The sequence below is a fragment of the Synchiropus splendidus genome, chromosome 1 (genome assembly GCF_027744825.2).
Source record: "Synchiropus splendidus isolate RoL2022-P1 chromosome 1, RoL_Sspl_1.0, whole genome shotgun sequence".
Classification (NCBI taxonomy): Eukaryota; Metazoa; Chordata; class Actinopteri; order Syngnathiformes; family Callionymidae; genus Synchiropus; species Synchiropus splendidus.
The window spans coordinates 16,344,595-16,368,639 of NC_071334.1; the positions used below are offsets into that span (position 1 = coordinate 16,344,595).

General features: G+C 40.1%; 2 protein-coding genes across 3 annotated transcripts; both read right to left on the reverse strand.

The window, feature by feature from the left end:
* Positions 1–694: 694 nt before the first annotated feature.
* Positions 695–11,193, reverse strand: bsg (basigin). 2 transcript variants are annotated; one of them, XM_053853108.1, is made up of 9 exons: positions 10,987–11,193; positions 7,619–7,969; positions 6,721–6,889; positions 6,071–6,159; positions 5,480–5,616; positions 5,083–5,356; positions 3,141–3,165; positions 2,989–3,058; positions 695–1,582 (listed from the first exon to the last, which is right to left on the reverse strand). In XM_053853108.1, exons 1-8 carry the CDS (start codon positions 11,048–11,050, stop codon positions 2,998–3,000), a joined length of 1,170 nt encoding a protein of 389 aa, XP_053709083.1. In that variant the 5' UTR covers positions 11,051–11,193; the 3' UTR covers positions 695–1,582; positions 2,989–2,997. The 2 variants fall into 2 exon arrangements, with proteins under 2 accessions (XP_053709083.1, XP_053709084.1); XM_053853109.1 differs by lacking the exon at positions 7,619–7,969 and having other exon boundaries at positions 10,987–11,189.
* An 862-nt stretch (positions 11,194–12,055) lies between these two features.
* On the reverse strand, positions 12,056–19,740 carry rnf126 (ring finger protein 126). The gene is made up of 9 exons (XM_053878078.1): positions 19,646–19,740; positions 18,487–18,545; positions 17,236–17,296; positions 16,338–16,573; positions 16,162–16,224; positions 15,729–15,798; positions 15,554–15,647; positions 14,084–14,199; positions 12,056–13,719 (listed from the first exon to the last, which is right to left on the reverse strand). Exons 1-9 carry the CDS (start codon positions 19,718–19,720, stop codon positions 13,537–13,539), a joined length of 957 nt encoding a protein of 318 aa, XP_053734053.1. The 5' UTR covers positions 19,721–19,740; the 3' UTR covers positions 12,056–13,536.
* Between the last annotated feature and the right edge of the window lie 4,305 nt (positions 19,741–24,045).

Consider the following 24,045-nt stretch of genomic DNA (forward strand, 5'->3'; position numbering starts at 1 on the left):
TGCCGGTCTTCTCGCTGTTATGGAAGACTGCATGAGGTTCTGACCTCAGTGGTCTGCAGTAACTGTCCCTAACCCTAGTAACCTGGACCTAACCTTACCAACCTTCTAGGCTCAGCTCTCTGTGATCACTAAAATTGCACCCACTCCTAGGTCACAGGCTGTACCAACTTGCTTGGGTATTGGATATCAACCCGAAATACATCTGCAGTTATATGGAAAGGCCATTAACAGGTACTGAAAAGGGGCAAAATATTAGTACTTCAATCCTATTGAAGTATTTTTTTTTCATTGAACTGATGACTATAGCTAAAGACAAAAACGTCTTTCCTAGACTGCTGCCTCAGCAGGATAAATTAAACTGTATACATTTCATTTCCACTGACGCAATCAACTTAAGTTTCCAAAATATCACCCATATTCCCAGTGTCTGAGTAGAATGACATGGCCAAAAGAGACAGTAGTGGAGAAAACTTCAGCCTTCATCTTTCAGATGCTGTGCGAGATCAACTTGGATATTCACCTCCGAGTTGTTATCGAAGTTGACAACCTGACGGCTCCCCTCCAGGAAACAGTCGCTCTCCTGTCAGGCAGGTTTCTGAGCAAGAAGCAGCAAAAGTTCTGATCCTTCACTGTGGGCTCCCTCAAATCCAAATTGTGTTTTGATATTGCAATCTTCGCAAAGACAAGAGGCGAGTTAAATCAAATACCTTTATTCAGATTGTGCCTCTGTACAAGAGGATGGTAGTTGATGTACTTCGAGGTTCTATACAGCTCAGGTTATTATGGTGAACAAACTGCAAATGGACACATCCGATCACAATAGGTTTAATGAAACGTATGGCTTCCGATTCGTGTACACAGTGATGGAACGATGAGGCGTCCTAACAGTCCGCACAAGTGTTCTACCTCAGAAAACCATCAGTGGTCAAATATAAGTCAAACAAGATATTGCAGTTGGTCCTTCTGTTAAAACGGCGTTTAAAACCAACAAACAAGAAGCAAAATAAAATTGTTGATAAAAACTTTATCATGGCAAAAAGAAAAAGTAGATGAGTATTCCTTCAATGAAATATGTTACATTCATTTTGTAACATGAAAAAGTGATGCTCATTAAGGCAAAAGAAAAAAAAACTGTAGTGGCGAAGGGATGAGATGCAGTGTTCCTCCTGCTATTAAGCTATGAGAGGGGAGTGATGCGTCAGGATCGAAATGTCTTGTGCTGCTAGTAGTCGTTTCTTGAGAGTATATGAAACCATAAAGACTGACAAGAGTGAGTGAAGAGAAGATCAACACTAACTAAGCATTCAACATTTGGATCTTTCTACACTGAACACACACGGAAGCTAAAAACGCCACTTCGTCTCATGCAATATTCGCCCAAAGCCTCAAGCAGAATGTAAGTCGCACATACTTCTCCAGCCACGCTGAGTGGAGAGGAGGAGAGCAGGAAAGAAAATTAAAGTCAAGGAAGTAAGTTTCTTATTACATTACACTCAAACACAAAAAGGTACTTAAAACCATAGTTGTATCATAGAATGTGCCACACAGCAGCTGAGTATGCCTCTGCCAGCTGGACGTCCACCTGGAAGACAGAGAAGCAACGATTTATCTTACACTGGTTTTTAATACACACTCAGTATTTTACCCTAGTTTATATTTATTTCATTTATTATTTTATTTATTTACTAATAGTATTTTTTTTAAACAATCTGTGGTTTAATCTTGCTGTAACCCATCATTGTAATTGTTTTTGATGTCACTGTGAAGCATGTTGTAGAAATATATATATATATATATATATATTAGTCTGTTTTTATTTCACTAAAATGGAAAAAAAGTTAGATGTTTAATGTAAACAACTAGATAAATGGCCCATTTCCTCAATATAGTGCTCTACATCCATGAAAAACCAGTCAGACAAGTCAGTCCTTGAGATGCCCTGTCCGAGTCTCCTATTTGTTTGGGCCCACATCGCTAAAACAGTCCGAGCCTGACGGATCCAGCCTGCACGTGATGCCACGGCACTCAGTGGCTCTGACTTCTACATGGACCTGATGACTTGCTGAAATTCCTAGAAAAACAGTTTGGCTTTAGTTACATTGTACTGAAGCAGGAGGAGCTCAGTTTGTGGTGGCGGTGCCACCCAGATTTGCTTCTCTGGGGGAGCTGTGCCACTCTCACAGGCGGGGAAGACACTGGACAAGTCGCCAGTTCATCACAGGGCAACACACATTCAAACAACCACTTGCTCACATATTCACACCTATGGTTTGAATCTATGAGCCTATACTAATTTAGAACCCACATGCACACGGGGAGAACATGAAAACTACATGCAGACAGGCTTTCGATCCGACCCGGGAATCAAGCCTTCTTGCTGCAAGGCGAAACTGCTCGCCATCCATAGGCCACTGTGTGGGCCACATGAATAATTTGTACATACAATATTCAGTGTCAACAATCGGATTATGATCAACTGAGAAATTCCACGATTCTGTCCATGAAACCGTAACCATGGGAAAATCACAGGGCCCCACTGTTTGGTCTGAAGAACAGCCTGAATATTTCTGAACAAGTCGTTTAATATTCATGCCTCCTGCTTTTTGATCACAACAGAACTACACACTGTGCTTCATTAACTGAATGAACAGGAATATAAAAAAGATCCACAAAAACGATTAATGTGAAAAAAAAACCCCATTTTTTTAAGATTTCAGTGAGATGTGATTTTTAATCAGTAAGTTGTGCGGCTAAAAACCTTCTGTTTTGACATTTTCCTAAAGTCACACCTTGTTTCTTCCTGAATTTCAAGAACACACAGTCGAACTATGGTGCTAGGATGTTGAAAGTGAGGATGAATGCGGAAGCCATTTCACATTTTCACCTGGGTTAAGCTAATAGACAACATGTTAGTAGATTTCATCATAACAAGTCTAATGGACAGAGAAACTGTTTTGAAAGGATTGTTTTGCTGAAAGCCTCACTCACCTTTTGTGTCTAGTTGGAGTTCCTTTGCCTCACATTCTTGTCTTTGTGGTTGGTGGTGGAATTGCTCTTCCTGTGAAATTCAACCAACAAAAACATCACCAATGACACTTGTGGACTGGCATTTAAGTAGATTAAAAACAGAGGCCACTTACAGGGGAGCAGCACCTGAGTCGTCATCTGGGGGCGGCAGGGATGCGAGGACGGAAAAGAAAAAAGAAAGAGTGAGTGGAGGGATGGTGGCTCCAAGTCAGACTGGTGTGAGAGAACATGCTGAACGCACTCTCGCACACCACAGTGGCTGACGTTAACTCATGACACCTTCTGTGATGTGATTCTATGAGAAACCTGAGGTCAAGTCAGCGAGAACATGCTGCACCTGCTGCTGGCCGAGGAAGTCACAGCCCTCACATCTGACCTGAAATCCTCCAGGTGTCAGCGAATAATGTGCATTTGGATTTGAAGTGGGACTGCACAATATAAAGGAAATGTAAAGGAAATTGGACCTCATCCTTGCACACACACTTATACCAATGAAGTTACGACTTAAAAAAAGCAACTAGTTTCTCAGCTTGAATTTTGTGTTTCATATCTTGGATGACCACCATTGTTGCCATTAGTCACTATTGTAGATATTTCTCACAGATTTTCTATCAGAAACAACTAACAGGAGGGGAAGAAACAAAGACTGTGAGCAGATACAGCTATAGTCACTATTGTCCCAGAAGAACTAGATAAATCAAAAGTGTTTTCCTGATATTGCACAGTCCTCCCCTCAACAAGTAGTCAAATCTCAGGAGCCACTCCTTGCATTGTCATCATCATCATCATCATCAGGCTCATGCAGAACAAGCAAAGACAGCAAAGGAGCACTGCAGTGGTCTTATTCAAACAGGAAACATCTGTAAACTGGCAGAGCTGACACACATCTGGTAGCACTAGAGCAATGTATTCAGGAGAAGAGGCTCTGTGGCTGGAGGTGAACGAAACAATGCCTCGTGGACTCATGCAGAGATGCAGGTCATGCAGACGAAACCGCTCACTGCTCAACCTTCCTAGCGTCAAACCACGGCACTAGTTTGTCTCTGACTCTTTCATTGGCTCATACATCTCAAAACAAAGGAAGACACATCGATTACGGAATTTCGACAGAAGGGCCAGTGAAAGAGTGATCACATCTTCTAGCACATTCTTTTTCGAGAAGTGGTGACCGGTAGTGTCCGTCATTCTGGCTGCCAGAGTTTAATACCACGCCGTCAGCTTAACCACTTCAGTCTCTCATGCAGTTTTGTTCACTTACCAAATGCAAAATCAGCAGCGAACAGAGAAGTAAAAATGTAAACAATAAAAATGAAAATAAAGAAAGTCTATTACGCGACACAAAAAAAAGAGGCCAATCTACTTTAGGGCAGTTTAAATACAAGAACGCAATACAAAATAATATGTACAAATAAATACACAAGGGTTCACATAGAGTTCATGCAGCATGATTAAAGAGGCGTTCTTGCCACCGACAGCTGGAATTATTTTCCTGCAAAACGACTTCATGAGCCACTCAAACAGAAGCACTTTGGTCTATTTGTATTCTCTTCTTGATCCGTTTTTATCACTCTTTGGGCCAAAATAGCCACTTTGCACTTCCACAGAACACCATGATATGAGCAAGGGTTTTTCTTAATGTAGCATTTAATAGTTTCATCAGTTACCAATCTTGATACTTGACCCTTTTGCCTCTATATATGGCTCTGTACACACACGGCGTACACAATGAGCACTGCACATTAGCGTCCCTAGTTAAGATTCTTACTAAACTGGATGCATTTGATGTTTAGCCCATTTAATCAAAGCAGTTATTTTTAATATCATTTATGTATTTGATAAGACCAAACATAAAATGCAATAATCTAATTTCTTTTATGTATTTGATGAGCAAAAACTTAAAATGCAGAAGCACAATAAACAACTTATACTTGTGACACCCTATTTCTACAGTAGTATAGCAAAATAATTCTCATAATTCATTTCACAATTAATAATTTGTGTAATTGGATTTCACAAACTTGAATAAGCACAGCAGCAGAGAAGGGGTGTACATACCGTCAGTGACCTCATCAGGCTTTCTCCTCTTCTCATAGATGAGGATAATGGTCACCAAGATGATGACCTCGGCCAGAATACCCAGGAAGGGCCACAGAGCCGCCAGGCGGCTGCGGACGCGCAGGTGGATTTTGTCGCTGCTGGATCCCAGGTCATTCGTACCAGTGCAGGTGTAGTCGGCAATGTCAGTCTCCATGTCCAGGTCATTCACAGTCAAGGTGGTCTTCTCGGGGGTACTCTTGATCTCATATTTGCTGGTTCCATTGACAATGGCCTGAGGAGCATGTGCAAAAGGTCAATTCAATTCTTTTTTTTTTTTTTATTGATCCGACCTATTCATATGCAGTAAACACATGAATAGTGTGTATGTATGACGGATGAGCGTGCGCATGCATACTGTCGGGCTGCCATCGTCTTCCCTGTACCACATCCAGGAGGTTGGCAGGGGATAACTGTGGCTCACGCACACCATTACTCCTTTGTCCTGCTCGTTGCCATGCTCGGAGTGCTTGTAGGCAGAAACGTGAGGAAGGGCTGCAGAAGGAAAAAAAGGAAGATGGATAAGAAATAGGACAATCTCTGACATCACTGCAGGATCCGTGCTAATCTAGAGCAGAGCAGCAACAGGGCAGAAGGACTGAACCCTGGAACTAATTCAATTGTATTCCGAGATTAGCAGATAAACCCTGTTATAGATAAACTAAGCGGGTCATTTTTAGACTTCAACATTATTTTGCTTCTAATGTTGATAGTCTTGATTCCAAACAGCCTGCATATTTAATAAGAGTTCCACACTGGGCGTGTATTGTTGCCAATGCCTTAAATAAATTGAATTTCACACAGACTTATGAGAAGTGCAAAAATGTTCTTCTTTCAATGTCATCATTCTTTCCAAGCCATTTGGAATACTTGGTTATTTCAATGTGGACCAGTCATATATCTGTAAAAGGGTTATGCTTGGAACAAAAGCCTTCAACAAAACGCTTACTTTTGACTTCAATGGTCTGCTGCACCACTGGCTCAGTCAGGAATACACACTCATATTTCCCACCACTACTATGGGTGATCTTTTCCAAACTGCAAACAAACAGAAGAAGTGGTCAACAAATCTCAATTATTTTTAAACGTCTAAATGATTGAATGATCAGAGTAAAAACAATCATAATATTGTGCGTTTCAGCACTCATGTATCGTGTAGCCTTCTCCCCTGATCGGGAATTAAGGTCGTGGCAAGTGAGCACAGTCCTAGAGGCAATAATTCCCTGCTGCCAAGACGACGGGCAAAGCTGCACGTCTGCATGCTCCATCTCTCTGCTAATCAGGAGCAGCGAGTGCCCTGATGGTGCCTCTAACTCTGTTGTTTATGGAGGCAGCTGAAGACAAGGGAGGACGATGGAAAAGAATGACAGAACCAACGCAGCAGCAATAAAATTACAGTGAAACAAATTCCACAACAGTTGAATCTTAGCTATCGCTTAAGACTAAGTGAAGACTGTACAAATTGGAAAACTGGGAAGAAATTATACAAATATTTTAAATTAAAAGCTCAGATTACCGGTTCTCGCATGAGGCACACCATAGGCTAATGGTTAGAATGAATTTCATAGTGTACGAAAACAGAGTCACGTCTTTTCTCACCTGTAAACAGTGTATGTTTTGGATTCAGTGGATTTGGACTTGTCGATAATTTTGCCGTTGTGAAGCCAGTGGGAGCCCTTAACTGGAAGAGTTGTCTCTGTCAAGTTGCAGGTGAGTGTAGCAGAGGTCTGGTTGCTGACCTCAACAGGATCCGTGATGATTTGCGGACCTTGAAACAAACCAGGGAACAATTATTTTTTTGCAAGTATCCAGTGAGGGACATACACACAACACCTGAAGTCGGGTACAAGGGAGAATGGGCTACCTCTAGAAGAGCTGGTCACGTTTGAGGAACAAAGAGGATTACTGGAGAGCTACAGGAAACTAAGATTCCAGAAAGTTTGTTAAGCACATGCAGGAAGGAGAAGAATGGAATGGAAAAAGATCTAATAAATATAAGATGTATTGGGCAGACAAAATAGACAGTGTACATCAGACCACAAGGCAGAGAGCCTTTTGGTTTAAGTAGTCAGTAAAATGCCTCAAAGGGATCAGTGGCCATCTTGTGTGCCTTCACTTAACCATAAGGTAAAAAATATATACATATATATACATAAACCAATTCACATACTCAAATGTAGGCATCTTCAGCAAAATTGCAAGTAAAGCAAGTATTGGTAAAAAGGTGTATAAATGTGGCTATATTTATGCATGGTGTCACTAAATCAGAGACATCTGGAATAATGGGACGGCCCAAACACACTTGATATAGTAGATGTCAGGGGTTTGAATAAAAGGAGAATGAATTTGGGGGTGAGGCAGAAAGGGAGGGGAACTACCCCAGGAATCTGGGAGCTGAGGACAGGAACATTCAGTTCAGTTCCAGGACTTTGCTAATGAGAAGATAAAAGCCAAACTGGTTTGTCAAATATCTCCTCATGGGTCCTCTCCCACTCACTTTCAATGACAATAACATTTGCCTGCGAGCGGATCCACTTGATTTTAGGCGTCTTCTTCAGTTCGTTGCGGTCAGGGTCGTTTGAAGCCCGGCACTCGTATGTACCCGAGTCGTCTAGGGTAAGGCTAGTGAGATAAATGGTGCTGGTGGCGTGTGCGATATATGTGGCATTTATTTGCACGCGGTCATCTCGTGCACCATCAAAAAGCTGTGTCGAGGTCTCGTTGGATTCTTCGCCCTCTATGAACCACCACTGAACCTCAGGAATGGGTTCCCCAATGACCTCACAGTGCAGCTCAGCACTGTCATTGATCAACTTCATCCGTGATAGAGGAGACTTGATAAAACCCGCTGGGTTACAGTTACAGTCCACACAGCGACATGAGACATGTGGTGGGTTCAAAGAGCAAGGCAGGTGATTTCATGGATTCATGATGATGATGATGATGATCATGATGGACAGAACAGAAATCAAAAGAGAAGAGAAAGAAAAAAGTTAATAAAAACATAAAAGGATGAAAATATGAAAGCACACAGAAAGGACATTCAAAGCAAAAGGAGATTTCAGTTAGGGGTTAGTTGGGACCGTCATATTTAAATAGTCTGTAATCAAAATGCTTGTCTTTTTAACCTGCTTCTAATACTGTGGAAATTGGAATAGATCGTTCCTTTGGGCTAAGTGGGTAAATAAGTAACTGAAAACAAAATTTTAAAAAACTACATTTAAGCAAGTACCAGAGGAACCAGCTTTTATGACTCAACTCAATCATAAATGACTAAGACGGTTTCAAAAGCAGGAGTTTCAACACCCTTAGCGTCACCTTAAAAGAAATCAAGAACCTGGATGGATGAGCTATTTGAAATGCGATGAAAAGCAAAAGCAAATGAGGCGGATATGAAAATCATTCAAAGCATAAACTTGAAATCCATGAAGGTTTAGAAAACTGCAGATATGGAGGGAAGTGCCACACTTTATTGAATGTGTTCACTGACATTTTATAAAGGTAATTTCACAAAAATAAAATTGGAAGGCTATACTCAGTTTGTATCCCTGACACGCAGACAGAGCATAGCGCCATTAAGATGAGCAATTGTTTACAACGTGTTCCATTACGCTGCAAGTAGTTCAATATTTGACTTTTAAAACACAATACCTTATTAACATAAACAGCCATAGGCCTTTCAGCAACACTGGGGGTTAAGGTAAGGGCCAATTTTTAAACAGCTTGCTAAGCTCTTTACATGATGATATCCAAATATATACAGACTTCTATTGTAATATTTTGTCCCATTGTTCTGTGGTGATTAGAGCTCCTTTTCTTGCAAAACATGATTTAATATTTCAACCATCATTTAATGTCCTTAGCCTACGGTTAATTTTGCAGACAAATATCGCCCTGTCATGACATCAGACTTCGACTACTGAACACTTTGAAGAATAGAGCTGATGATTTTCTGTCTCTCACCTCTGGGATGTCATTTTGCTTGTGGGTAAATGGTGAGAACTAGGAGTGCTATCAATGAAATACACCTTAGGAAAACGTCATTTAAATTTCACATTCATTTCATTTTTCATCCTACATCATGATATTGGACTACTACACACTGAGTTATGCCGACACTGGTGTTTCCCTACACTGCTATGCAGAAGTAACAGATAACACATGGAACCATTGTGGGGCCCAACTTCCACGTTTTTTTTTTGCCTGGGTGGATACTGCTGAACTTTAGAGCCTTCGACTAGGGAGGACTTATTTGCTCAAACTGTGGGGGGTATCCCAGGAAGTTTTGCAGTTGGGTGGGTCCAACATCAAAGACATTTGAGACAAAAAAACATAAGCAACAGTTCTTCATGAAGTGCATACAGTTCTGAATCACCTCCTCATATGTACAGAAATGTTTAACATCAATCTTCCTTCAGATTGATGTTTGACACAACTACAAAAACAGAAGCAGGAAGACTACAATTTGGATCAAATAAAGACAGTTATATGCCGAGTGATACATAAAAGGTGTGTGTATGACAAAAAAAGTTATCCAAGTCAAGCCATTTTTAGGGAATTTTGTTTTGATAGAAAATATTTAGCTTCAGTGTACAGCGTCGTCTCGCTGAAACCAAATCCGATTATCAGTTTTGTGTTTATCCAATGTAAACAGCTGCTAGCCTTGGAGGTTAAATATTATATAGAAACAATACTCGCACATTTTTGTCACTGTATTTAATAAAGAAAGAAAGAAGGCAATTGTCAGATTGTCAATTGTTTCTCCCATCTGCAAGTATAAACCCAAGGTTGAAAGCATTTTTTTTTTTTTGCATAAACTACGTTACCCTGAGGCAAATCTCAATATTCACACAACAAATATTGACGGTTCCATTGAGGACTGGTGAATCAAGTTGAGATCAGTTACCTTTCCAACAAGAAGCAGCCTTAGGGGTTAAAGAGGCAACATGAAGAGACAAACAGCCATTAAAATGAAAATGTGGATCAACCAATGAAGCTTTTGATCAATTGACTATCAGAGGAAAGGACTCAGCAGCAGAGCTAGCAGGCTGTTAACATGATTCCATTTCATGCAACTGAGTGCACGCTGGGCTAATGAATTAGATTTACCAAAAATAACATGACCTGTTGACCATCTTTTCGATCAAAATTAGTAGAGCATCAGGTCAGGCCATACCACAGGGACACTATAACTTTATTTATCAACAAGCCTAACTACGATTTGACATCAATTTCGAACCGGTGGGATTAGGTTGCAAATGGCTTCGACGTTAGTTACAGAAAATATCTGCGGAAAACCTCGAAGAACTCGTCGCCGACTGGGCCGACTGGTTCACGGGAGAGAAACAACCAACCAATAAATCAGGTCGGACGCCCAACATTTTGGTATAGATTTTGGAAGATGGCAAAATGCAAATTTGTCGATGGTTATCGCACTGAAGCGTCGGGGGGAAGCACAGTAAACATCATTGTACCGTCATAGCTGTTCGGTTAGTGCTTTACAGATCACATGACGCGTGTGACAACAGCCTTGATCGCTTCTAATAATACAACGGTGGGATGATTCGGAACAAAATGCCAACGGTGTCGCATTAAGCGTCAGGACGTAGCAACATAACAACTGTCAGGCAAAGGTCGTTAAGCTAATCATACGACGGACTGTGAATTGTCATCACGAAGAACGAAGCGAACGTCTTCCACACGCTCAGGCCACGATATATGTACATAGTTTGACAACTACAATGAATATTCGATGCACTGTATACATACATTTGTTTGGAACGCCGTTGTCGGCTAAAGCTACTGCCCTCAGTCGAGGCAAAGTCTATGTTCTGAACCAACATGGCTGACGAGGAAAAACCTTACCTGTGGACGCGTTTGCTCGCCAGCAGCTCAACAGAAGGACGCTGACGACCCAAAGTGTCTTCATGGTGGATACGAATCTAGCAGCGACTAGATTGTGAAATAAACTCGACGCCGTCTCGACCGTCGGCTTCCCGTTCGATGACCGAGCTGAATGTTCGTGGGTCTGATGGAGCCACTCGTCCTCTAGTTGCACCGCACGCACACGCCCTGAGGATCACGTCCGCATGACGTCAGAGATAGAGGCGTGGTCACGTGAAACTACTCAGCCTTTGACGAAATATTGATATAAGACTGTTTGTTCAAAAACTATTGCTTACAGCGCCAAAGACGTTTGCCGCCGCGCATTTATTATTTTATAGGAAGAGAAACAGGGCAAAAATGGAGTACAACTCATGAAACGCAGACAACGAAGCCTATATTCTTTTTGAGCTAATGGATTGAAGCAGGATGCGTGTTAAGAATAGATTTTTATACCATGTCCTGTTTCAGAATAACTCATACCTCAGGACAGTATCAGGGTTTACTTCTATAAAAATGTATTTTATATACTATGTATATTGCATGCCACTACATTGGAGTACAAATCTAATGGTGTAACAGTGACTAAATATGATATTGCAGTGTAAACATTGACATTAAAGTGATTTGAAATGTTTTGGCTGTGATGTAGCAGCTTATCAGTAGTGGAAAATACTTTCAGATCATTAAAAAGTGAGCAATATTTATTAAATCTAAAATTACAAGCACAACTGTGGATTATATTTCCCAAAAATGTAAGATTTAGAAAACTCCTCATGATTCTGGCCCTTTTGACTTGAATAATGTTTAAAAATGTCATGAAAATTCATAGTATAGACTACCAAAGAATGAAGAATGAAAACTGCTGAAAGTTTGTAAGAATGGCTTATATCTATGTAAAGTCATCTGGAGAGAGGACAATACTTTCATCTGATCTGACATCAGGCCTCAGAGAACAATCCCGCACTTGAAACTCTTTGAACTCTTGTGAAAAATGAGGAAATTCTTTTTAGAATACAGGACAATCAAGAGGAAGTAGAGGTGACCACTTTATTCATTTTGTAGGCATGTACCCCATTGAGAGTCGAAACAAGAGCATGTTCTGTGGCTCCTTGAACAAGGTGTTTTGTTTGAAAACAAATTCAAAGTCAGCTGCTGCATGGAAATCTCTTCCTGCAGACAAAGTTCTTTCATGTATACAATTGTTCCCTCTGTTTTCAGGATATCTGGGAAATGCTGATCACTGATGCAGCAATAAATCGAAGGTGGTGGTGACCTGGCACAGCGCATAAAAAAACCCTCTCCTGAAGGCATATTTCTCATATATATAGCTTCAACCTGCAACAGCTCTATCAGCACTGTGTTCAACCTGTAAACGTAGAAGTACAATTGTGCTGAAAGGAAATAAAAGTTGTGAATTACTGAGTCACACTGTGGTGAATTATGTTGTCACTCCTAGCAATAAAAGACCATATTGCATAAATATGAAAATATTTATGCATTGAAATGCACAAGGATATATTTCAGTGAATTCTATCACTAAGCTGCAAGTGTAAAACACACACAGGGAAGATTACAAAGTCCTCATTTTGTTGGACCATGGAACCTGACAAAATCTACTCTGACCTATTGAAGATCGTATTTTTAAAACCCACTGACACCTTCAGGAGAAAATAAGCACATATGAGAAGTATAGCCTCTCAGCTTATCGAGGAGCTGTATGAATGTAATATATAATCATAACTTGGACAATTAATAATAAAATGTACTCTAAAACAAAAATGTGTGTTAAGGAGTATTTCAAACACAAAACATATGATTCAATACTTCCTTGAACATAAGTCAATTTCAAATGTGTTTGTTTTATTCAGCACACCCTAGTGTAAAATAAAGACAACTCTTTACAAATAAAAAGCAAAAGAAACTTCCCACTTTAGTTTACATTCAACCAGTTGCACTATTTATCCCTTTAAAGAGTCAATTTACACTGCCAATAAATACACACAAAGTAAATAATTTACATTCCAACTTTATTTATCTAGCAGTATTGCAAAATCAATAGATTTCAAAATGTCCTTTTTTTTTACTTTTAGGCTGAAATGCCCTGAAATGTCTTAAGTGTGTGGGGTCAAAATGAGACCCACTTTTAAGATTAATTAATATAAAATAAGTGTAGTTCATTCACATCAGATGTCATTATTATTTTAAAACTGCGAGTGGATCTTTGGATTCCAGCTTCTTCTCTCACTGGATCAGTCTTTGCATCTATCTGTGATCTTCCACTCGATCCCCAACCAAAGCTGCACTCTAGGCCTCCGCCTCATTGACTGTTCAGATTCCTGGTAATACGAGGAGCAAGTGACGACAATACATGTTCTTCATCTATCGCTGCCCATCAATGAGGGTTCAAGTCGCCCTGGTATGATGCGATCACAAGCACTACAACAGGGAGACACCGGAGGTCATCGGTTTGAAGCGCAGCAGTCTCTGAGCAACACACTGCTCAAAGGGTGAAGTGGGAAAACGTGTCCTTTAGGAGTTATCAGTCGAGTTCTCGTGACTGGTGGAATTTGACGATTGAGGGGTAGAAGAAGATGAGGATGATGAAGAGGAAGATGAAGATGAAGGACTAAAGTTCATCCCTGATAATTCTGGTGGGTTTGTTGCCGTGTTCTGTCCACTTAAGCTTTTCCGACACACTGGACAAGTGTCATGCTGAAAAAAAAGAAGACAAAAGTCAATCTTATTACACCGTCCACACCACTCCTCACATGAGTATCAAACAAAGACAACGCTTCATTTCCAAACCTATGATTTCTGTGGTGAAGTCCACAGTCAAATGTTTTAAGAAGGATAATTTTCAATAAGTGCGGGAGCCGTTTCCTCAATCTAAATGAATCATCGTGCATGTGACGGTTCCCCCAACAAGGTTGACCTAAAACGATATCTCTGAACATAAAAATAAATTCTTAAAATGGCACATGTAACAATAAACCTCTCCCGAGCATTTCTTCAATCATCAACCACCATTATACATCACTTGTGGGACAGGGAGCAGGCACGAGTGAAAGGTTGCTACCTGCTCCAGCCAGGGTATTATGCAATCATTGTGGAACATGTGATTGCATGGCAACTGCCTCACGCTTTCTCCAACACTGTAATCTTCTTTACACACTGGACATTCCAGACCTGAAGCTGAAAGAAAAAAAAAAAACAAGAAATCAGCACAGAGACTGAAAGGAGTCACCATGGCGACATGCATGAATGTCAACCTTGGCGAAGGTCAAGATTTGGAAAATATCCAAGCTATTTTTGTGACATGGCTGATCGACCTAGTTAACATTTGCTATGAAAATGACAGATGAAGTAAGTTAATGGAGTGGTGGTATTAGGGCTGTACTGACAACACGTGGTGGATCATGTGGAGTCAATATAAGGACAGACAAAACAAGGGTCAAACAGGAGCGCAACTTGACGAGAAATAAGGGAGTTGTGGCGACCTCTACAGGCGAGAAAAATAAACGCTAGAACTCAGACCTTATCACCTACTTATTCTGAGCGTGATAAACACAACACACCCCTGCACGAGTGTTTTTGACTAATATAGGATCAGCGACATGGATTAAAAAGGGATTATGATAAAGTTTGTCACTCTGACAATAAAGATAAAAAATCTCTGGAAATACATTTCCATTCTCTGCATTACTGGGGTTTTATTAGAATTTATACGAATTAATAATAGGTAATACTTAATGTTGAACCCTGTTATGTTCATAACCTCAGAGACTGTTCCATCAGTTTCATTTTGGGGTTGTATTTTGGCTGAGTAAGATGGTGGGTGCCCTGAGATGTTAATAGCTTTGTGGTGGCTAGTGGTAGATGTGGCACAGTTGTTGTGTTAATAATTACAGCAAACTCAACATCTCTTGCCTTTGTTGTGATGTTAGGGAGAACGTAGTTAAGGCGGGAGTGTTTTTTGCCTTGGCAGCGACAATGCAGGAAACCCCGCGTGTGCTGGTCCCTGATACGGCAACTGTCTCAGACAATTGAATCGGAATGCTCAATCGAACAAAACCAACACAGATGCAGAGTCTCTGTATCTTCTCATGTCATTACTGAAAGTTTCTTGTATTAAAAAAACATATAAAACTATGATCGTGAACTAAAATCCCACAGACTCCCCATTGTATTTATTTTTATTTAGTCATTGTTTGCTGTGACCCGCAGTGAAGCTATTGAGCACAGCACGCCGCCTGGTCTCATCATAGTCATGTATGCATATTTGGCGTATCAGGTTCAATGCTGCAAGTACGCCGTGTGCTTATGTTTATGGACTATACTGTGAGATTTTAAATTCTCATCATAGGAATTGTTTTCAGCAGTACATTGTGTACGATTACTTATTGCCCATTCACACTGTGACATTACAGTTTATTTTATATATATATATATATATATATATATATATATATATATATATATATATATATATATATATATATATATATACACAGTTTGTGTTAGAAACCAAGCATGTCATTGCACTTACCAACATGTTCATCTGTAACTTGAACAGTAGGAAGACTTTTTATCTTATCTCGATCGGCAGGTGGAGGTCCTGTGTTTTCAAACTGGTTTAATAACTAAAACAAAGAGAGGTGAAGACATGTTGGACATCAGGCAACACACCACTTTTACAGTCAAACAGCGAGGTATAAGAAGACCTGAGTAATGATTGCATCTAGTCCGTTAGCACCCCAAGCATAATCCATTGGATTTGAGTGAAGAACAGCCCTTTAAAAAGAACACAAACACACATAATTGTAACTTTGGCAAAAAATAAACATGCATTCTCAATGTGTGACTAACTCAATCACTGCAACAGGTGAGTAGTCTTCTGACTAACTCAATCACTGCAACAGGTGAGTAGATTTATAGAAGACCACAGAGTCTGACACTGGCCATGCAGCCAGTTGAAGTTTATCACAGTTACTCCCTTTGACCATTTCCGTTGGAATGGAAGTGAAGCAGCGCAACTACGTCGACGTGACGTGACGTTGATGTGTTCCATTTTCAAGTTTGCCTTAGTGTCTTTCCTCTCCGTATGGTGTCAATGTTTCTTGGAATACATACGTACAATACAGTTTGATGACTTACCATGGTCCAATATTGGGCATTGCAGTTGGTGCGATTATACCATTGACCAGTTGCTGAATGATTCTACAATGAAAATGAAGCATGACATATTTAAAAGTCAGTGAGTATGTACAGTAAGTTAAGAGCCAGTATATGATACTGGATGGTCATATGTAATTCACAAACTCATTTAATACCCCTCTAAAGTCGGCACTCCTTCATGCCGCCCTCCTTGGCGTCTGGCGCCATGACGACTTCTCGGCTGCCGCGCACTATACCGTTGCCTCGATGCCGATTCCCTTTCCCTGCGGTTTTCAGCATCACGGTTGTCCTCGGTTCCAGGTGCAGTACCAAAGACAAAGCTGTCATCAAAGACTCCAAGAGCAAACTGTCCATACCCAGAAGGAAATGTAAACATGGGCTGCCCTGCATTCTGGAGACAAAACAGAGCAAGAGGGATTGTTAGCAGTGAAGTAGATGGATATGGATGTACACATTAACTCAGTCGAGTCACCAGGTTGACTGAACTAAATCGATTGACCTCATAATAACGGGGCAAGAAAGATAAATGGCCAAATTCTGTTGAAGAATATTTTATAATAAACCATGGCTAGGATACAAAACATGTTGGGATCTTGACTTCTCATTCTTCCTGTGATAGTGAAATCCCATTATCCTATTTCAGATGCACACAATATGAAAAAGGCAAGTAATGAATAATGAATAAAAACAAAACATGATAAACCGTACACTAAGTTATTTTATAAAAGATTGACCAATGAGCATTGTTTCACAACCATGGTGACGTTGCCACCTAAAATCCCTTAGTTTTGTGTTTAGTTAAAGTTTGTCCGTCAAAGTTTGGGGAATGTGAATGGTGGTTATTCAGCATTGCTTAGGAAAACAACACAAACATGTCTGAAATAGGGACTTTCCATCTGCAGGGTGACCACTCTCACTATCAGAGCTATACTTCAAGAAAGAAAATAAGGTGACTATGGACTCTCGTTGAGAAAATTGTAAGTCAGGGTACCCATGCACTTGCAAAAAAGGTTGACAGCAATATGTGAATACCAAGTTAACATTATTACAAACCTCTTGGGGTTGCGGATTCTGTGTCCCGCTGGAGGTAGTCACTGTGGAGCCACTGTCAGCACTACACAGGAGATAGAAAATCATCTGTCATTTTATAAATTGAAAGTGATCGCCTACTTCCTTGTATTATTCTCTGAAAAGAGGCAGATTACTGTATGAGTAGGAATTGGCGGTAACTTTTCGTACACGATTCACAGATGAAAAACAATCACCACAGTGACAATGTAACATCTCATGGTAAATTAAATAAACAAAAGCATGTGGTGTACTTGCAGCATTGGAGCTGCGTGTTGTGCAGTGTTTCCCTATTCACCTTTCACCTGGGAACCATACTCCCCGGTGACTATCTCCAATCAATAACAAAGACTGGTTTTGTGTCAAATACTTGTTAAAAAAAGGCTGCAACTGCTGCAGTCCTGTGTGTGAGTGAGACATCAACATCACTCTGGAGTCCATTTTTAAAGTGTCTGTATTATGAGTTGATTATTAGTGTCTTCACAATGCTCTATTTGTAGTGTCACACTGTTTCCGCCCGGTAATTTCACTGAATATGATGGAACTTCTTGGCCCTTATGCAGCGGTAGCTTGACCATCGTGGTCTCCATGTTTGTTTACAGCCGTAATCTTGCGGTTATCCACATCTTGCAAGTCGCGACGCACGACGTGGAAACGCGCTGTTATTGATGGGATGTCTAACGCTGATGACAGGAGGAAAGCTCCACACTTTAAATAATCGTTTACATAACCAACTAGTTTTTTAATCGGAGTATTTTGGCGTTTCTTTTGGCACAAAGCAATCTGAAGTGATATTTTTCCCTGTCTGGTTGCGATAAAAACATGTCAGAATGAGTGAGACCAGTATGCATCCAAATGTCAATTCTGGAGGCCAGTGCGCTGGTGCATGCCAATCCTGCTGTTTTGTCAATAACAATACATGAGACAAAAACAGTTTAGATCACGGTAATGTGAAATGCTAGACTAACTTACTTTAAATCAGCATCTAATACATAACAAACAGAACCGGCCACTAAGTAACTGCTCCTGTAAATTTTATCATAAAACAGTTGGGCTTTCAAGACAGAATGTAGTGAGTCAAACAAATATAAGAGAGAGAAAAAGTACTTTTCGTAATACCTTTTTTTAACCCATATAGCCATTTCTTATGTATGCGTGATTGATGTCGATTTACAATGAAAAATGTAAGATAAAGTGCTATAAGCAAATATGTGATATATAATGTCATCAATATACCTTCTCTCCTCTAGAAGTTCCTCAATAAAGCCAGAATCACATCTTGGACAAGTGTACTCCTGTTGACAACAAACCACAAATATGTCACACAAAACAGATGAAAAGAAATAACAAATATATGCCATAATAAATGTTTGGCCAGTGACCATGTTTTTAAGATACTGAAGAGAGGTTATAATACGATACACAACAGGCAGATGTTGCCATTAGTTTCGCAAGGGTTGGTTCATTTAGAATATGCTGACCAACATAAAAAGTATTGCACAACACTTTTGGTGTTCCTCTGGGTAGATTAGAAAAGCAGAACCCACACTGAGGTTGAACCAAATATAAATAAGAAAATGTTTACACTTATAATGAGCCATGGAGTGTTCAAATAACTGCAGGTCAAAACAGCACTATTTCTGAATGCCGTTACATGACAATTCTCTGGATTCAAAATAATACCCACACTCCAGAAATACGTAATACAAAACTCAGAAATTAATGTTTAAAAAAAAAAAAATATATATATATATATATATATATATATATATATATATATATATATATATATATATATATATATATATATATATATATATGTAAGTATAGCTTAGTGGTTGACGACATGAAGTTCGAAAAATATGTTTTTAAAAAAGCAGACAGAGGTATTGCCGAGAAAAATTCAGTCCGGTCTTCCAATTGTTTACAACCAAATAGACATATGAATGGGGCATACAGAAGAACATTCTAGTCAATGGCAGTACACACTCAAAACCACAGTGGAGTTCTCTTCTGTTTTTGGTCTGTGGCTGGAATGTCCGGGTAACGTTTAGGTTCATACGAGCCTGTTCATAAAAACAGACATTATTAAAACGGACTATGATCGAAACAACCAACATAGCTGTCCAGGACATTAACGATAGCGATCCACAATATCAACAGCCACAGTAGGATGTAATGTAAGCAAATGGCTGTGAAATTATTTCTTGTACAGTAACTGAATCATATTAGGTAATAATATGTAACCACGTCCTCGCAGAATAAAGCTAATACTGTTAGCATGCTATCGCACAGATCGGCTACTAGAGCAAAGTTTGTGACGGTTACACTGGCAACCATGTCGAGTATATTTTCAAAAATGCATCCACATTAAATGTGCGTTTCTGCTACTCACGGGAAGGCGCGGACTGATCTCTGCCGAGCATCTGTGGCAGAAAAACCGGCTGGGCCATGTAGGAGCTTCCGCCATCTTTACACACTAGCAGGCTGGCAACAGAGTAGAGGAGGAAGCGGTACGGACACCCGTAGAGGACAAACAAGCAGCGCTCTGCTGGAAAAACAAATAAAGTAAAAAAAAATTACAGATGCATTTTATATTACATTTTTCACGCGCATATTTTGCTTGATGACCTGAGAAGCATCTTGGTGTCTTATTTAAGGTATGCGCCTTACTGTTGAATAATTTAAATACAATATGTAAAATAATATTTTAACAAAAATGTCAAATTGTTTAATTGATTATGTTTATGTCCATTTATGTCCAAATCTGTAATGCGAGTAAAATGGCATTCGAAAATAACTGTTGTTTCAACTGCCGTTACCTAACGCCACACGATGGCGCTAGTGTGCATCAACTGACTCGAACGAAAACTGCACACCATGGAATCAGGCTGATTCATTTTAGAATTTGTGAGCTCTGAGTTATTTGAGGTGTCGCTTGTGTTCCTGAATGTACTGGCACTTATGTGTCGAACCACAAGCCTCACAGAGCACTAGATCTGATTTTATTTTGTGCAATCTCCTCTTTAATAATCCACTCTGACAGTGAATCAGAGATATGTGTGGCTAATTTCACCATGTGTTATGACATGTCTTGATAATGTATTGCAATACTCTGAAAAGTACTCTGAAAGCAGCCCAATTTCTCTCTGAGTGAAGCCAATGATATTTATAAGTACTACACTTCTAGTTGACATATTATTGTTGTTATTCAACAATACATTTGATGGGTCTCTTTCAGCGTTGGTGCAGAATAGAGGGTTATTTAAGTGCTTGTTTTTGCACATCTGTTTTTCCATTCCATCCTGAATCGAATGGACAGAAAAGGTTTTGATTTACTGGCATTTTTGTTGTCTTTATCATGAGAGAGAGGTGGAATTGAACACATGTACGAGTCTTGAGAGTAGGAGTGCTCTTCAAACTGCCTGTTAGCCAATCACAACTCTGGCCTCACTGGCCTGATAACTACGTGTGCATGTACAGTTACATGATGGGATAGACTGGGATGTAACAGCTCACCCCCACCAACACTCTAAAAACAAGAAGCTGTCCTTACAGATAGCAAGACCAAAGACAGGACTCAACTGCCACAGATGCTTAAGTGAGCTGCGTGAACTACTTTGAAGTAGCACCACCACTTCGTCTTTCCAAAGCTGCAGAACTCATTCAGGCTCAAGGTCATACAAAAAGACAGCATTTTTAGTTCAAAAATTTAAAAAAGTTTTCCTTGATTTCATGAACACAACATGCTTATGTTGGATTACTCAAAGGTGCAACTTCAACCCAACAGAAATACTGAGGAAAACCATATCAAATAATGTCTCCTTCCTTGTATGCCTTTGTTTTGTCTGATCAGGAATTGTGGGAGTCAGAAAGCCACAACCATCCCATGGGTTGGGATTAGACTGGGTCAGATAGCACCGAGGTCTGCTATGTCTGCCTGGCTGAGGTTCGCTATTGTCTCTTTGTGCCCAGTGCGTCAACGGCAGCCCAGTCCAGTGCCCTTTGTACCGCTGCGATGGGAGGGATTTTGGGTCAGAGACAGGTCATGTGAGCAGAAAAAAATGCAAAGTTCAATGGCTAAGCTGTTTCCCATGATTCGTAGTTCAGTAATATTCAGGTGCCAAATCAAATGATTTACTTTTTTCCCATCTTAATGCACTTCCCACCGTTAACTATCTTCATGATGATGATATTTTAGAACAAGAAATTTAAACTATTACAATTAGTCCAGCGTTTTGTTTACATTTGAAGTTGAACAATAACTAAACCTATATGCAAGATGCCAGTTGCAATATTTAGACACCGGAGGAAGACGAGTACATAGTGTTATGGAGATTAATTCAGCTCATCATTAAACTGCTGAAACTTCAATATATCGTGTTTATTTGATATGCAATGAGCTGAAATGGACAGGAAGAAGAGGCTGCTCTGCCGTGAGAATGCATTAAAAATGCTGGTGTTGTGTGTACGGTCCTAAAATGTCCAATTTTTAACCAGTGCGGGTCACATGACCCAACGTGCCTTTTGTCTCACTGAAAAACATGGAGCAAATCCAAACAGAAAACCAACAAATCACTTCAAAGTTAGACTATTTCCTACCAGCTCTGATAGTTTCAGTGAAATATGTTTGAGTGTTATTCAGTTCACAAACCAGAAGTGCCCGATTATAGTACATAAGGTCCAGCACAGGCAGAGGTTGAAATGCTTATTTTTTCAGAGGTCTTCCTCAAGAGGAAGGGGGCCTGAACATTTAGGTCTGGAATCCTTTTTTAGAGATTAGATAGTACTCAAAGTTGAGCACCTAGTCACAAGGATTTCAGACTAGTCATGAGCATGGCTCCCTTACGTGGACCAGAGGGATGAAAAACGAGCGCATGCATAGCCAAACAAAGTCTTGAGATGAGCCAATGTAGTGTGGTTAAAATATCAAGGAGTGTAAAGCGTGAAGTCACAGAACAGTTATAGGTATGAGGAAAAAAGATGACTCCTTGTCAGCTTTTTTTCTTAAAAAAGACTATTTTGAAAAAAGAAATAAAACAAAAGTGACAAGCATTTGAAATCAGTGATAAAACTTTGTAAAATACATGTATGTATTTTTATTTCAGCCTCTCTTGTGAGGCAGAATTCTGCTCACCATCAATGGTATGCAGCAATACACTGAATGAGGGCAAATAAATGGTTGCAGTCAAGGCAGCAGACAGAAATGCTGGAAGGGATCACGCTGCTTTTGTCACTATAGACTTTTTCCAGACTCTCCTGCCGGCATTGCCCATCAGAGTTCCCCCTGGGGCCCTGAATCCCACTCACAAACATGCATAAACAGCCCCACATGGACACACTCAGCAATAACAGTGGCCTGCTGGAACTTCCTGGACCTCTTATTTATGAGTTTTCAGTCTCACAGGTTGAAGACTCTGTTCCTCTATGGCCACGGTCTCTTTGTGTCGCCGTATCAATGACTGAACATTATTGGCACTCACACATACAAAAGTGAGATTTAGCCAAGTGTGATGCAACATTAATTAAGAACAAATGTGTAAAAGTTAACAACACACAACCCTAATTGTATTGTAAAAGTTGCAGTGCTCTTTTTGATTACGTCCTGTAAATGCTTTTGTAATACCTTATTTCAGCTTTGTTTAGTCTCGCACAACATTAGTTGAGTAGAGCATTTCTTTTGAGCCACAATAAAACATCCCAGGCCAGATGGAGACATACTTTGCACCCACAGTGTTGAACAGTGACAAAAAACAAGTACTGTTGCTTTTACATCTACAGAAAACATCCCATCTGAAAGCTATGAGACGTTTCCCCTGTTTCCTGATCCTGTGACATTTCATGTGATCTAGTCAAACAGAGGGCTACTTTCTTATTGGGTGAATGGTGTTTGAAGCTGATCAAGAAAAAACATTTCTAGCATCTAGTTAGCCATTGGCATCAGCAGTAGGATGGAATCTACTGGTTCTCAAAGTGGTGTGTTTGAAGGCACTCTAGTGTGACGTGACATTTTAAAAATACTGTATATGTATGTATCTAAAAGCAGTCTAAAAACAAGTAGTTTCAAAATGTTCTTTGACAAATATTCTTTAACTTAAATACTGTTCTACAGTGTAATTGATTTCATGAAGGGTCCAGGAGATAGTGACTTCCTATCCAACCAGTGTTGTACATGTGCCAGCCCTGTAGTGGGCACTGTATTGCTCAAACAACAAACTAAGAAGATGGTACACCGCAGGCGCATAGCCGTTACAGCGTGTTAAGATCTATGGGTAAAGACCGACAATGAAGTGGAGCTTTTATTAGGGGTCACATTAAACTACTAATGCAAAAATAATAATAAAAATCTGAGAGAGTGACCATAGACAAATGTTGTTGAGTATGTTTTGGCCGACTCCATTGGCTGCTCCATGCAGCAAGTGCTTGTTTGATTGTGGTTTGAGAAAATAAATATTAGCTTGAAATATCCAATTTCTCACTGTGACTGACTTCCCCAGAGAGCATGGTTCATCTGCAGCACTTTTGTGTTCACAGCAATAGCTTTTTGCTCAATGTAGTGAAAGAGTTAGTTAGTTAGAGTTAGTTAGAGCTCATGTGCGCGGCGGCCCGGTGTTTGCAGCCGACCAGATAAACCAGGTTTTTCCACCACTGGCGCCAGCTGCTCTGCATCTTCGACAGGAACTCCAAGTTGTGAGGTCACCCACGATGGTGGCGAGCCATGTGGTCATTTCCAGCCGACGGCCTTCAGGTCAAACAGGAGGATTTTTGTCGGGTGGTCTGGGGGAAGCAGGAGGA